This window comes from Lepidochelys kempii, chromosome 5 (genome assembly GCF_965140265.1).
Source record: "Lepidochelys kempii isolate rLepKem1 chromosome 5, rLepKem1.hap2, whole genome shotgun sequence".
NCBI classification, from domain to species: Eukaryota; Metazoa; Chordata; order Testudines; family Cheloniidae; genus Lepidochelys; species Lepidochelys kempii.
Genome location: NC_133260.1, coordinates 20,409,411 through 20,424,898, shown reverse-complemented (window position 1 = coordinate 20,424,898; position 15,488 = coordinate 20,409,411). Strand labels below are relative to the sequence as shown.

The 15,488-nt window shown below is 39.6% G+C and overlaps 1 protein-coding gene across 6 annotated transcripts in view; it reads right to left on the bottom strand.

Annotated features, from left to right (window-relative positions):
• Positions 1–15,488, bottom strand: part of WDR7 (WD repeat domain 7) — a 385,390-nt gene that overhangs the window by 305,796 nt on the left and 64,106 nt on the right. For all 6 annotated transcript variants that reach the window (XM_073343603.1, XM_073343604.1, XM_073343606.1 and 3 more), the window contains 3 exons: positions 13,042–13,183; positions 10,260–10,508; positions 8,379–8,599 (listed from right to left, as the gene is read on the bottom strand). In XM_073343603.1, the coding sequence (XP_073199704.1) occupies positions 8,379–8,599; positions 10,260–10,508; positions 13,042–13,183 (612 nt within the window). The remainder of the gene's footprint in view (positions 1–8,378; positions 8,600–10,259; positions 10,509–13,041; positions 13,184–15,488) is intronic.

The window sequence follows — 15,488 nt, the reverse complement described above, 5'->3', positions numbered from 1 at the left end:
TAATCAACTAATCATATAGAGACAAGCCATCAGAAATAATTTGAATAGAAAGAAACACTATAAGCAAGATACTGCTGAACAATTTAATTTTTTTTTATTACTTTAAATTCAAGCATCATTGCAAACTACATTTAATATTACATTTAATTTTGGGCAGGTGTTAATTTTTTAAATGGTTATAAGTTGAATGGAGCCATAAACATCCAGTAACAATTAAAGTAAATGAGACAGAATCTAAGTATTTACATCATTGTGTATGGTTTGCCACAACAGATACAGGCCCTGACTGAGAAAAGCACTTAAGCATGTGTGTAAATTGTTTTTCTGAACAGGGATATATTGAAACACATGCTTCCCGAAATGAAGGCCATAGTACTTAGAGAGACTGGCACATTCAATTTTATTCAGATGAAAACAGACAGAAGGAACCTTTAGAATATAAAATCAAAACAAATCCAACTGCCTGCAAGTATACCAAGGTGTATTCTAAGTAGCAACTCTAGAGTAAACTCTTGAGATTAAAATAACATCATGTACCCAAATAAATGTAAAAAGAAAAGGAGTACTTGTGGCATCTTAGAGACTGAAAAATTTGTTCACCTCTAAGGTGCTACAAGTACTCCTTTTCTTTTTGCGAATACAGACTAACAGGGCTGCTACTCTGAAACCAAATAAATGTGTTATGGCACATGTAAGTTAAGTTATTTTAATATAATTTGCTGACAATGTTCATTATTATTATCGTAATGTATGACTAACTTTTGTATATGCATGTAGAGCAATGGTTCCCAAACTTTTTACTAAGGTGACCCACAAACTGCATTTTTCCTTCTTTTGCAGCCCACCATTATATATATGCAAACTCCACTCCATCAACACAACCCTAATCCCAGCAGAGAGGAGGCCTGCAGGGAGGGAGTTTGGAGCGCAAACCTACCCCGAACTCATCCTGCAGTAGCAGTTCCTATCCCACAGGGCTGGGCTTAGCTTTCCACTCAGAGGGCAGCAAGGAGAAACCTGAGTGGCACTGAGACCCTGAGTGGCACTGAGACCCTGTGCACCAGGTCACAATGCCCAGAGTGGGGCCCAGCCCCACGGGACAGGAACTACCACTGCAGGGTGACTGTGGGGCAGGCTCGCTCTCCAACTGCATTGGGGTGGGAGAAGTATACGCTTGCCTCCACCAGGGCCCAGGGATGAGGTAATACAGCCCTAGATGTGGCGACCCATCTAGAAACTTCCCACGACCCACTGGTATGTCTGGACTGTTTGGGAAATACTGATCTAAAAAATGGCAGTAGGCATACAACAAATGAATTCTGAATTAGGTTGTAGTCATTTTACAATAGCAGCTGAAGTTACTGTCATCAAATTATCAGTCCAACCAGTATAAGACCCCAAGCACCCATAATAATCATTACCTCCAGAAGTCCATTCATTAACAAAATACATCTTCCATTTACCAATGAATACCTAATCCTGGTGTAAATTACAGCACAGTCTGGTGAATGCTGCATAAACATAATTTAGAATATACAGAATAAGCTAAATTCTTATCCCACCAAAGTATACATGAGTTTTGATATCAATGGGGTCAAAAACTTAGCCCATGAATTCTTTGGTATCTGCAGAGCACAATGCACACTTCAAACTCTATAAAAATCACAACCCTCCTTTCACATTAAAGAGAGTTACATGCCCATACAGGGCATAGATCGGGCCCAGTGCTGAACAACAGAGCATCAAAAGCCATCAGAATTATAGTAGGTATGCCATAATATCTTGTGAGGATCATTCTTTCTGATATCTCTCCAGTTTGAAAGCATACTTATTAGGGCTGTCGATTAATCACAGTTAATACACACGATTAACTCAAAAAAAAGTAATCAAAAAAAATTAATCATGCTTAATCGCAGTTTTAATTGCGCTGTTAAATGACAGAATACCAATTGAAACTTATTAAATATTTTTGGATGTTTTTCTACATTTTCAAATATTTTGATTTTAATTACAACACAAAATTCAAAGTGTACTCTGCTCACTATATATTTTTATTACAAATATTTGCACCGTAAAAAACAAAATTATGAACAAAATAGTATTTTTAAGTTCACCTCATACAAGTACAGTAGTGCAATCTCTATCATGAAAACGCAACTTACAAATGTAGATTTTTTTTGTTACATAACTGTACCCAAAAAACAAACCAATGCAAAACCTTAGAGCCTACAAGTCCTACTTTCTGTTCAGCCAATCGCTAAGACAAACAAGTTTGTTTACATTTATGGGATATAATGCTGCCCACGTCTTATTTACAATGTCACCAGAAAGTGAGAACAAAGTTCACATGGGACTTTATAGCCAGCATTGCAAGGTATTTACGTGCCAGATACGCTAAACATTCGTATGCCCCTTCATGCTTCGGCCACCATTCCAGAGGACACGCTTCCATGCTGATGACACTCAATAATGCTTCTGCTATATACTTCATGTTATAGCAGTCTCAGATGATGACTCAGCACGTTCATTTTAAGAACACTTTCACTGCAGATTTGACAAAAATGCAAAGAAGGTACCAATGTGAGATTTCTAAAAATAGCTACAGTACTTGACCCAAGGTTTAAGAATCTGAAGTGCCTTCCAAAATCTGAGAGGGACGAGGTGTGGAGCATGCTTTCAGAAGTCTTAAAAGAGCAACACTCAGATGCGGAAACTACAGAACCCGAACTACCAAAAAAGAAAATCAACCTGCTGGTGGCATCTGACTCAGATGATGAAAATAAACATGCATCAGTCCACTCTGCTTTGGATCATTAACGAGCAGAACTGGTCATCAGAATGGATGCATGTCTTCTGGAATGGTGGATGAAGCATGAAGGGATATATGAATCTTTAGCGTATCTGGCATGTAAATATCTTGCGACACGGCTGCAACAGTGCCATTCGAACACCTTTTCTCACTTTCAGGTGACACTGTGAACAAGAAGCAGGCAGCATTATCTCTACAAACATAAACAAACTTGTTTGAGCGATCGGCTGAACAAGAAATAGGATTGAGTGGACTTTTAGGCTCTAAAGTTCTACATTGTTTTATTTTTGAACGTGCATTTCAGTAGTGATGTACCTATAATTTGTAATGATATTTTGCATCCTGTGAAAGAAGGCATTTTATATATAAGAAAAATTCTTCTTCTTCTTCATGCATTTATGCTGATTCTACATTTATCCAGCTTCCTGTCCAATTAGAACCTTCTAAAAGATTTTAATAGAAAGTCCTTTTTCAAAGGAACAAAATCCTGTACCCAGGACCCTCACCCTATTCATTATTTTTTCTTCTGGGAATACAATTTTAAGACCATGGGAAACATCTTCTGTTGCATTAGGCTGACTTGCTCCTTGGTGCAGCTAAGGTTAGCATATTGGTGAAAGTGTAATTAAACTACATTTTAAAAATGTGTACATTTAACTAAAAAGCCTAGACTAAAAATAATTCATTTAAAAATCTGAATCCACGCTTATTACTCTTCTTCATCCATTATCTTTTAGTGTAAAAATGTAATACTTATTTTAAAAAATGTGAGAAAAATAATCCACACATGAAAAATCTACACATTGACAACATCTTAAAGGAACAAAAACAGTGTTTCATGTCAGACTGTAGGATCTCATATAGTTTGATTTAAAAAATAATTGAAAGAAAATTCCTTTCCACTTAACATGCCATAAGGTGTAATCTGCATACATACCACAATAAATAGTAGTGCTCTGGTCAAAGGTTAAGTGAAGCTTTATTGAACCATGTAAACAGAGATATTATGATTCAGTGATCAGCACATAATGTGGTTAGCTCTCAAATGCTCAACAGAACGGATGTTTGCCAGGCATTCAGCAAATATGCTCATACCGACACCCCCTTCACTTTTTATGTATCCCTTTGGTCTTTAAGCACATCTATTGATGTGCTTTAAACTACCGGCATAACCGAACTGGTCATTCAGTTAGCAGTAATCCTTCTATTTGTGAAATTAGTTTTATAGAGGATATTACCACCTGTGCTTCAAATCAATATGCTGCATGTGTTTTTTTTCTTAAAAAGGATGCCAATCTTGAACATTTGGGGGGGGGGGGGGAGCGAGGGAAATAGAACTTTTAAGGGTTTTTTTTTTGTAATTATTACAAAACACAGCAACTCATTTGTCCTGCTTTAATTAAGGTTGTAAGTAGGGCTGTCAATTAATTGCAGTTAACTCATGCGATTAACTCAAAAAAATTAATTGTGATTAAAAAATTTTAATTGCAATTAATCGCCATTTTAATCACACTATTAAACAATACTACACCAATTGAAATTTATTAAATATTTTGGATATTTTTCTACATTTTTATATTATATTCTGTGTTGTAATTGAAATCAAAGTGTATATTATTTTTATTATAAATATTTGCACTGCAAAAATGATAAACAAAAGAAATAGTATTTTTCAATTCATCTCAAACAAGTACTGTCGTGCATTCTCTTTGCGGTGAAAGTGCAACTTACAAATGTTGATTTTTTTTTTGTTTGTTACATAACTGCACTCAAAAACAAAACAATGTTTTGTAGGCTTCACAGCCTACATTTCCACTCAGTCTTACTTCTTGTTCAGCCAATTGCGCAGACAGATAAGTTTGTTTACATTTACAGGAGATAATGCTGCCTGCTTCTTATTTACAATGTCACCAAAAAGCAAGCAAAGGCATTTGCAAGGTATTTACGTGCAGATATGCTGAACATTCGTATGCCCCTTCATGCTTCAGCCACAATTCCAGAGGACACGCTTCCATGCTGATGACGCTCATTAAAAAAAAAATGCATTAATTAAATCTGTGACTTAAATCCTGAGGGGAGAATTGTATGTTCCCTGCTCTGTTTTACCAGCATTCTGCCATATATTTCATGTTATAGCAGTCTTGGATGATGACTCAGCACATGTTGTTCATTTTAAGAACACTTTCACTGCAGATTTGACAAAACACAAAGAAGGTACCAATGTGAGATTTCTAAAGATAGCTACAGCACTCGACCCAAGGTTTAAGAATCTGAAGTGCCTTCCAAAATCTGAGAGGGACTAGGTAGGGGCATACTTTCAGAAGTCTTAAAAGAGCAACACTCAGATGCAGGAACTACAGAACCCGAACTACAAAAAGAAAATCAACCTTCTGCTGTGGCATCTAATTCAGATAATGAAAATGAACATGTGCCGATTTGCACTGCTTCGAACTGTTATTGAACAGAACCCGTCATCAGCATGGACGCATGTCCTCTGGAATGGTGGTTGAAGCATGAAGGGACTTATGAATCTTTAGCGCATCTGGCACGTAAATATCTCGCAACAGCTGCTACAACAGTGCCATGCAAATGCCTGTTCTCACTTTCACGTGACATTGTAAACAAGAAGTGGGCAGCATTGTCTCTTTAAAATGTAAATAAACTTGTATGTCCGAGCGATTGGCTGAACAAGAAGCAAAAATGAGTGGACTTGCAGGCTCTAAAATTTTACATTGTTTTATTTTTGAATGCAGGTTTTTTGTACATAGTTCTACATTTGTAAGTTCAATTTTCATGATGAAGAGATTGCACTACAGTACTTGTATTAGGTGAACTGAAAAATACTTTTTCTTTTTTTTTATAGTACAAATACTTGTAATCAAAAATAAATATTAAGTGAGCACTGTACACTTATATTTGAAAATGTAGAACATCCAAAAATATTTAAATAAATGGTATTCTATTTATTGTTTAATCATGCGATTAATTTTTTTAATCATGCGACAGCCCTAGTTGTAAGTAGTTCTATTGTGAATGTTTTCTTTTTTTGGCAGGGATTCTAAAATCTGGCATTAAAAAGTTCACTCTCAGCAAAATATTTTAGTTTAGAAGGGAAGTTTGGTGGAGTTAATAAAGGCGACGATTTTCTTACAGAGGTCACAGAAGTCATGGACTCTGTGACTTCCAGAGACCTCCGTGACTTGAGCTGGCAGCACCTGGGAGCTGCAGCAGGGTCCCCCCTCCGCCTGTGACAGCTAGGAACTGTGGTGGCCCCAAGCTCCCAGCCACAGTGGGGGTGCTCCGCTGGTAGGAGCCACCGCAGGGGGTGCCCCAGAGCAGGCTCACACACCTAGCCAGGCCCCTCGGGGTGGTGTGGGGATCCCCACAGCTCCCTGTTTTGTCACACATATTTTTAGTAAAAGTCACGGATAGGTCACAGGCTTTCATGAATTTTTCTTTATTGCCCATGACCTGTTCCTGACTTTTATGAAAAATTTCCGTGACAAAATCTTAGCCTTAATTATGAGTATGGGAATGAACAAGAATAAAGCAGAACTGCTTAGCCAAGAGCAGCGCCAAACTAAAGGAAGAGAAAAAATGTAGATAGCAGAAAGTTGGCAAGGTCATATGACTTCCTTCCAGTGGTATCCAACCTTTTAAGCCCCCAGACAAAAAAAGGTATTACAAAATATCAAGGGATGCTACCAGGAAGGGAAAAGTTATTTCAAGCTGCCCTTCTTTTAACCCCCAATGTCCATTTACACTCCCTTCTCCTACTACTGAACTGGGTGCCTAAAAGCAGCTCTCAGCTCAAGCCCTTAACCCAAACTTTAGGTTCCAAAATGCTCTGCCATTTATTCAAAGTACCAGATGGGCTTGGAAAGAGAAGAGATAACCTTCTTTTTCAAATCTTACTTTAGTGGCCCCATCCCTCAGAAACCCACCTATCTCTGCCTTTAACCCTCACCTAGCCCCCAACCCTTTTTGCAAGCACATTCCTCAGCCCCAATCCCTGAAGGGAACAGTTGGTTCCTTTTCCTGAAGCCTCCAGCCCCCAGGAACTCAGCCCATCTTTCCCATCGTACACAGCCCCCAGTATCCGCAGGAAACACAACCCCCCGCCCCCATCTCTATCCCTCTCTCCCCTCTATGTTCCTCAAGAATACCCCCAATACTTACCTTAGGTCCCTATTCACCCCAACCTTCCCATTCCCAAAAATAAACTCTTTCCAAAAACAAAACCACTCAACTGCAGTGGGGGCACCCCGCCTCCAAAATCAATGACTACTGCCTCCACTGCACTGTCTCGGACCTCTGCTATTGTGTGTTTTCCTCATGCCCTTTCCAGACAGCCAACCCTCCTACTGAACCAGCGGCAGTTACGCTTCCTTGCTCCCCTTTCCCTTCTGCTGCTCCTTCCTTTCTTCTGATGACTTTGTGGCTCTAGTCTTCTGCACTACCTTCCTCTTAAAGGAGCAGCAGCTCAGAGGCTCCTCACTTCCCCTCCAGGGGAAACTGCACTAGGGGACTTTTAGCGCACTGCAGTAGGTTCTACACAGACAGCTACTTTATGACAGGCTAAAGTGTTATACGTTACACCCCAGTTTGTCACTCACTGTATAGACAAGCCCCAATAATATATTTTGCATATACGTATATCTATATTTACGTGTGTGTGTATTTTGTGTAAAACAGTTTTAATTATAAATCAACTTCAATTATCAAAACAATGAAAAAGCAGCTCACTCTTTTACTTAATAATATTTCCTTAAAACCCACTTCATTCAAATGTCTTAAAATGCTTGACTTCTCCTTTAATATAAAAGTATCAGAGGGGTAGCCGTGTTAGTCTGCTTCCACAAAAACAACGAGAAGTCCGGTGGCACCTTAAAGACTAACAGACTTATTTGGGCATGAGCTTTCGTGGGTAAAAAACCACTTGAAAAAAAAAAGCTGAAGAAGTGGGGTTTTTACCCACGAAAGCTTATACCCAAATAAATCTGTTAGTCTTTAAGGTGCCACCAGACTCCCCATTTCTTATAAAAAAATAAATAAAAGTGAGCTAAATTAGACTTCAACATTTAAAAAAATATTCAACAAAATCACAGAGCTAACAAGATAAGCACTTCTCCCTCTGCATCGCTTCATCCATCTACCAGTAGTCTATTCAGACTGTAATATCTTAAAGGCAGGGACCTTGTCTTCATGCTTCCATTTAAAACACCTGGCTCACTACTGAAGTAATATACCAAACGTACTATCATCTGTTTGTTATTAGACAAAGTTTAATTGTCCATTAATGAACTACTGTCTTAATTCCTCAACTAACTAAAAAAGCAAAATCATGAAATAATTTCACTTTGCTCCGAAAAATTAGCACCTATACATGTCAATGTGAATTGAGTTTGACTGACACGTCTCTCAATTTAGTAAATTTTGTTTGTTTTGTCCAAAATGTCTGTATATACACACACTCATTATAAGGGTTCCATCAATATAATTCTTGGAGGACTGCATTATAGACGAGTGGTGAAGCCACAATACTAGTGTACATTTAATATAAACTTACACTACAGTTTTCTGGTGGAACTAGAAGTTGTGTAATCTCTCCACCATGGACACAGAAGATGTGTTTCATTTCTCCAGAAAAGATGTCCCATATAATGACTGAAAAATCCACACCACCTGAGATCAAGTATCTTTGGTCATAACGAGATGAGACCTGATGAGGATACAGTAAACATGTAACTTTGTTCCGATGAGCCCGGAGATTTCTGTGAGGTGGCCAACCTGGGAAATAATTTAAAAAAAGTTTAACAACTTTAAATATTCAACAATATTTTTAAATTACAAAACTGAGTATAATTTTAGCAGGAGTGGTAAAAAAGGCAGGGAAAATTCTCAAATCTTCACCCTTCCTTCCTCACCCCTCAAACAGATATACTAGTTGTGACACTGGTAGACCAGGTACCAGCTCATGCCAAAGCCCCAGGCCAATTCACTTGTTTATGGTTTATTAATATAGATCACAGTGATTGTTAAATGTATAAGAGTGTAGTTGGTGTTTAAACTTCATGAAAACTAATGGGATGTTACTTGCATTGTTTTCACTTATCTGTATCCTGTTATAGGGGGGTTGGAACAGAGTGGGACAGCGGATCATGGCCCTCCCACTTTTTACAAGCCATAAGGACGTGTGACCGTGGGGGGGGGGGAGGGAAGAGGAGGCAGCAGGGTCTTGTGGGGGAAAAGCCAGTGTGGGAGTGGGGCCCCGGGGTGAGGCAGTGCAAGGAGGTGGGGCCACAGTTCAGGCACTGTTGGCTCCCCCACTGTTAGGAAGCTTCCCCCGCCCCTGTCCTGTTATAATGTAGTAGCAAACATTTATATTGTGTGTACTGCTGTAACTAAATAACCCATCAAAGGAGAAAGAAACCTGGACTAATAGAAAAGAGCTAATTGCAAACCAAGTGGTCACTGTGTGTGATGATTAGAGGTCAACGACTCAAAATGCATTCATCATACTCTACCATCAAAGGAAAAGCCCACGTGGGCAGTGACACTGTCGGCTTGTTTTCTGTGAGAAGAAGCTGTAAGTACGGAATCAAGGAAATATCCTTCATCTCTGGACTGTTTGGACTCTTACAGGGAAGTGTACCAGATGCAAAGTGGTGATACCTAAAGACAATCTGGGTACCCTGAAAAGACTTTTGGGAAACTGGCAGTTTATTACATCACTGCCACCATTTGGAATTATAAACTGTGACTCACCTGTGCATATATTTCACCTGCCTTAATCTCTCAGCAGCTCTCATTTCCTTTTCTTAGCTAATAAACCTTTAGTTTATAGAATTGGCTACCAGCATTGCCTTTGGTGTAAGATCTAGAGCATCAATTGATCTGAGGTATGTGATTGGTCTCCTGGGGCTGGGAACAACCTCATGTGGTGTGATTTTTGGTGTAAGTGACCTTTTATCACAAAGTCCAGTTTGTCTGGGTGGCAAGATAGACTGGAGAGTCTAAGGGGACTGTCTGCGACTCCACAGTAAGATTGGTATAGTGATCCAGGAGTTCACATTTGTTACTGGTTTGGTGAAATCTAATTATAGAACATGACATCATGTTGGGGTATCTACCCTGTTTTCTGATAGTCTGCTATGAGGTAGGCACTAACAGTTGTGAGCCACTCCAGACAGCATGACATGAGCTGGGAGCCAGCTAGTGTTCACTATTTAGATTTCTCCTGATATAAAAGAATTTAGGGATTATCAAGGGTATTGTAAAAATGGCTCCCTTTTTATCTCCTATTTGCTAAAGCACCTGATGCTGTATTTGTTAAAGCACCTGATGCTGAAAAGTGACTTCCCACAATTCCTACTTATTTCAACATTGTTTGCAGATGACCAGCACCTTCTTTAATTCAGCCATGCATGTCTAAAGTTTGCTTATATACCTCTCCTGAGCATGTGCTCTCCTTGCAGAAGCTGAACTATTGCAGTTTGAGTTGCTGGCACAATAACAATGCTTCCATCTTCACGACCACAAACCAGGCGTCCATGTGCTGGGATATACACGCTGGCTGTAACTTTAAGTGGTTCATTACTGTTTGGTATTAAGCTTAATTGGTCTATAATTCCAGCCGGACAAGGAGTAAGTTTACAAAAAGCTTCTTGCAGAGAAGTTGAAGTTGTCATTTGCAGTCCTGTTAAAAAAAAAAGTGATTAAAATAATTACAGCACCTGTCTTGAGAAGATCTCAAAGCCCTTTATCAATATTAGTAAATTTTACAACACCCTTGGAAGTAAGTACAAAACACATATTGGAGATTAATTCACCTACCACAACAATGCAATCAGTCACTTTTAAACTTTAACACTCAACTCTACTAGCACACAGAAATACTAGACCAGAGTTTGAGAAAGGAATTGAAAAAGAATGTATCCAACTTAAACAGCACAAGGAACTTATTTAGACAGATGGCAATTACCAGACATGGAATTTAGTAAGAGACCCCGTTAACTCCTTTAAGTCTTGTAAAAAGTACTATTGAATTTTTTCAATGACAAAACACAACTCAAGACTTCAACTCTACATCTCATCTGAAAGAGAACTGCTGTAGGAACACAGTGCAGCACTGGTTTACTACCTGATCAGAAGAATCTACTGACTCACAGCCCCTTTCTTTAACATCTTGTTGAACATCTCTTGATTCTAAATATACTTGTGCACATGCTTAATATTAGTCGTTTGAGTGAAGTACATTATTTTTTGTATTGTAGTAGCACTTGGAGCCAGGACACCTTTGTGTTAGATACTGTAAGAACGCAAAGAAACAGTCCCCGTTCTGAAGAGCTTAAAATCTTAAAGCAACAGACAGCATGTAGCTATGACAAATACATCAGGAAAATGGAAGCACAAGGGAACAGCAAGACAACTGAAATCAGTATAATAAGCAGTGGTCATAACACTCACTTAACCACCAGCGAAGGGTTGTTTTTTTTTTTGTAGTCATCACAAAATAAAGAGAGATTTAAAAGAGGATAATGTAGTGAGTGACCTTGCAGATTTTTACAGGGAGCTTCTTCTATGCATAAAGAGGTGACATGGGAGGTGCACAGTGGTGTTTGTCTGAAACTGTGACAAATGGCCAACTAAAGGCCGCATCATTGACAGAGAGGAGGTGGAAGTCTACATCTTCACAGAACATTGAAATTATAGGCAAAGTACACGCAGCCATGAAGAGCCTAAAAAGAGGCAGACAAGTACTTTGTGCTTCACGTAGTGGAAAGGGGGAGGGGGAAGGAGTCGGTGGAGGAATTCAAAAGGTGTATGCGTATGCGTGATATGGTCCACGTAACAAGACAGGAAGATTATTTCTGAAGCAGCATTATGAATAGATTTAAGGGAGGCAAGACTGCATTTGTCCGCAACGGAGGAGGAGGACGTTGCTATAGTTAAGATGTGAGATAATGATTGCCAGAATGAGAATGTTAGTGTGAACAGTGAGGAAAGGCTGGGCTTTGGTGACGTTGTACAGGAACAAGAAGCAAAATTTATAAGTGGCTTGAATATATGGGTATACAGAAAGAGCAGAGCCATGTTATAGTTCTGAAGGTGGTGGTACATGTGTAAATATTTGGAGGACTGGGTCTTTGGTTTGAGAGGTCTAATATGGCCCATAGCACAAGGTAGTATTTTGTTAAATACCAGTACCGTACAGATTAATAAAACTGTGTGTGTATTTTTTCCTTAACTCCCTAGATTATCAGAAGAGAAGAGCATTTTACTAAGCAAAAACTAAAATTTAGGTGAAGAACATTTACAAACTGAAAATAGAAGTATTGGGTGCTGGTACAGAGGTGTTCCACTAAGCTCACTGGGAATGATATGCAGGAGACGGTTTGTGTGAGCCTCCAGATAACAGCCACCTTGTGGTCTCTGTGAACGAAAATCTCAGCTTTAAAATTTAAAAGAAAAAATTGTAGCCATTTTTCTTCTGAATTACAGCTTTAAATACGTAAAAACAGAAGTAAACCAGTTACTAGGGTCAAAAAGAACAAGCAGCTGGGTTTTACTTTTTGAGCAGAAGACTGGTAAAACCTAAATATTCCTTCCTTCTCCCCCCCACCAACCCTCTCTCCACAAATTTTATGTAAGCTTTACCACAGCAACAGCAGCTACTGCAAGGAGAACTCCTCTTCTGCCACTCTCACTGAAGCTGCCAGTAGCACAGGGAGACATACCACCTAATCTTCCTGCAACCACCCATCTGCTTTAACAAGAGATAGTACTAAGCCACTGCTGCACAGAGCTGAAGTCCCACAGATGCTGCCTCCCTCCCCAACAGGGCCTGCCCAGAGCCAGTACAGAAAAAGAGCCTAAAGGACATCCAGGCCAGAAAGGAGACTTCCCCTCCACCTCATTCCCGTATCTGCCCCTACTCACACTAACCAGAGAGATTTGTTCCCTCACCCAATCCACCACCTGAAGAAGCTTGCAGAAGAGTAGGAGTGGAAGGAATGGTTCTAATCAGGCTCTTATATCACATACCACTGAGGATGGTGTTATGTTAGAAGGCTGAAAAGCATATGAAATTAATGGAGTTAGAGGAGAAGAGGAAGCACGTTCACCCAGGGAACGTCACACATATAACCAAATGAGCCAAAAAAAAAAAAAAAGGGAGCAACTTGTTAAAAAGTTTTGGCAGCAAGTCACTGTGTTTTAGTTAATGCTACCTTCTGTGTTGTCTTGCAGTTCAAGTGTATCTGGCACACTCCAAATACACAGTCTCCCTGAAGAGTCTCCCTGGATTAGAAGTTTATGGAAACACTCCCTGCGTCCATAGAAGAATCGAGTAACAGGGGGACAGATTAGCAGCTGTAAAATAAAGTCATATTAGAACAATTTCAGATGCATATAGCTGGTTCCTAATCTTGACAGTAACTTCCTTTGCATAACCTTCTCTATTCCTGCTATACCTTTTAAAGACAAACAAGAATGGGGAAAAAAGTAACACGTAGCAAAACAAAAGCATGACTAATTACAGAGCATGTTATAAACAAAATATATCAGGTAAAATTTTATAATAGACATTTTAATTGCAACAGAGGACTGAAAGGTGTGATTTGAAATGGTGAAAGTTAACAGTAATAAGATCTGAAACACAAACAGAATACAGAATTAATTAATTAGTGTCCGATAATAAAACGATCAGGAAAGGTTTCAATCTCTTCTGCTGGGACAAAATTATGGCTAAATTAAAAAAATGTATTCCTAAAAACTACCTTGTGACCAAGTTATTCTTTTTAACTTATGCATATCTATGAATATTTTAAGCATCTCAGTGTTTACAGTGCCAAAAAGGCCATCAATTTCAAGTTATACAATAGCGATATATTTTTATGTCTAGTCTTCCAAAAGAACTCATCTCCCATTTCAGCACCTCACTGACAGCTGCCAGGTACTGAGCACTTTTGAAACTCTATCCCTTTTGAAGTGCAGCTGCCTGATGTTCAAAATCTACTGTAAGTTCCATTACAGAAAATAGAGAAGAAAGATACATTAGGTTATCTTCGTCCATATCTCTGCCAGTGCAGGATTGTTCCCAATAATATCCTCTCTAGCACTTTGCCTAGTATTATTTTAAATAAGAAAAGGATTCCATTATTTCCCTGAGGAAACTATTCCAGAGTGTCTTATAAATATCACTCAATTAGTTTTACCCAATATTTACCCGAAGTTTACCTTTTCTTAATTTCAGTCCAATTCCGTTAGGTATCCCTTGCACCATACTATATATTTCCACATACCCCTCAAATATTTGTCACTTTAACATCTGCTTAGCCAAGCTACAGAGTATATACTTCACACATCCAGTCTTTTCTCAGATTCCACATAAATCCCTTCAGCTCTTCAATCATTTTTGTTACTTTCTCTACAGTCCCCTCAGTTTGTCTAGATCTTTCTGCTAATGATTCATCACTCTTTGGCACAAAACCTCTGAGGTACAAAGCCCAAAAACTGTACTGACCTTTTTCCACCTCATTGCATTACATTGCAGTGACACAGTAAAAGCTGTGTTATCCGGCCCTTTACCAACCAAAAAGCTCTAGAAACCAGCATTTCTGATATCCATTAAAAGTCCAGTTGATGCAGGGCCAGCAGGCTCCCTACCTGGCTCCACATGGATCCCTGGAAGCGGTGACATCCCTGCTGCTCCTCGGCAGAGGCGCTCCGTGCACAGCCCCCACCTCGCCCCGCCCTGAGTGCTGGCTCCACAGTTCCCACTAGCCGGGAACTGCAGCCAATGGGAGCTGCGGGAGTGGTGCCTGCAGGCGGAGGCAGCACAGAGAACCATCTGGCCGCGCCTCAGCCTAGGAGCAACAAGGACATGTCGCTGCTTCCAGGGAGCTGCCCAAGGTGAGCGCCACCTGGATCCAGCACCCCAAAACCCCTCCTGTGCCCCAACCCCGAGTCCCCTCCTGCATCCAAACTCCCTTCCTTCATTGGTAACTATAACTCTGAGTTAACCAGAATTTTTGACTAACTGGCACCCCCCCCCCACACACACACACCGATCCTCCCAACATGCTGGAAAACAAAGCTTTTTACTTTACTTAGGTTTCAGCAGTCAAAAGGCAACATCTTCCAGACGACTGTTTTATTTAAATCGTACAGAACTAAGCTCTTCAGCCTAATACAACAGTAGCATAAAAGAGACAAACTACAAAAATAAAAAAAAAATGAACAACCAAAGAATACATACAAAGGGAAAGTGGTTATATGCTGCAGTAACATGAGTGTAGAGTAATCTGAGATTGCTTAGACATCTTACTATGTGTGTATTTATTTATATATTTTAAAAAGAAAAACCCCTTAGAATCATTAAAAATTTGTATCATCAGTGTCTCTTTCTCTGCTGCTTCCTCCACCAAACAGGGGTCTGGGGCATCAAGGGAGTGGGAGGGAAGAATCCCAAAAGGGTGAGGAGATTGCATACACAAATTGTGTGTATGTGGGGAGGGAGAATGGTACAAAAGACCCTCCAAATGGTGTGACAGGGGATGGGAGAAAGGAAAATGTCCAAATTGGAGCAAGAGATGGAGAAAAAGGAGGGAAAAATTCAAAAAAGTGTTGGTGAGGATGGTCATAGAGGGGAATAAATGGCAACCCAAGTTAATGG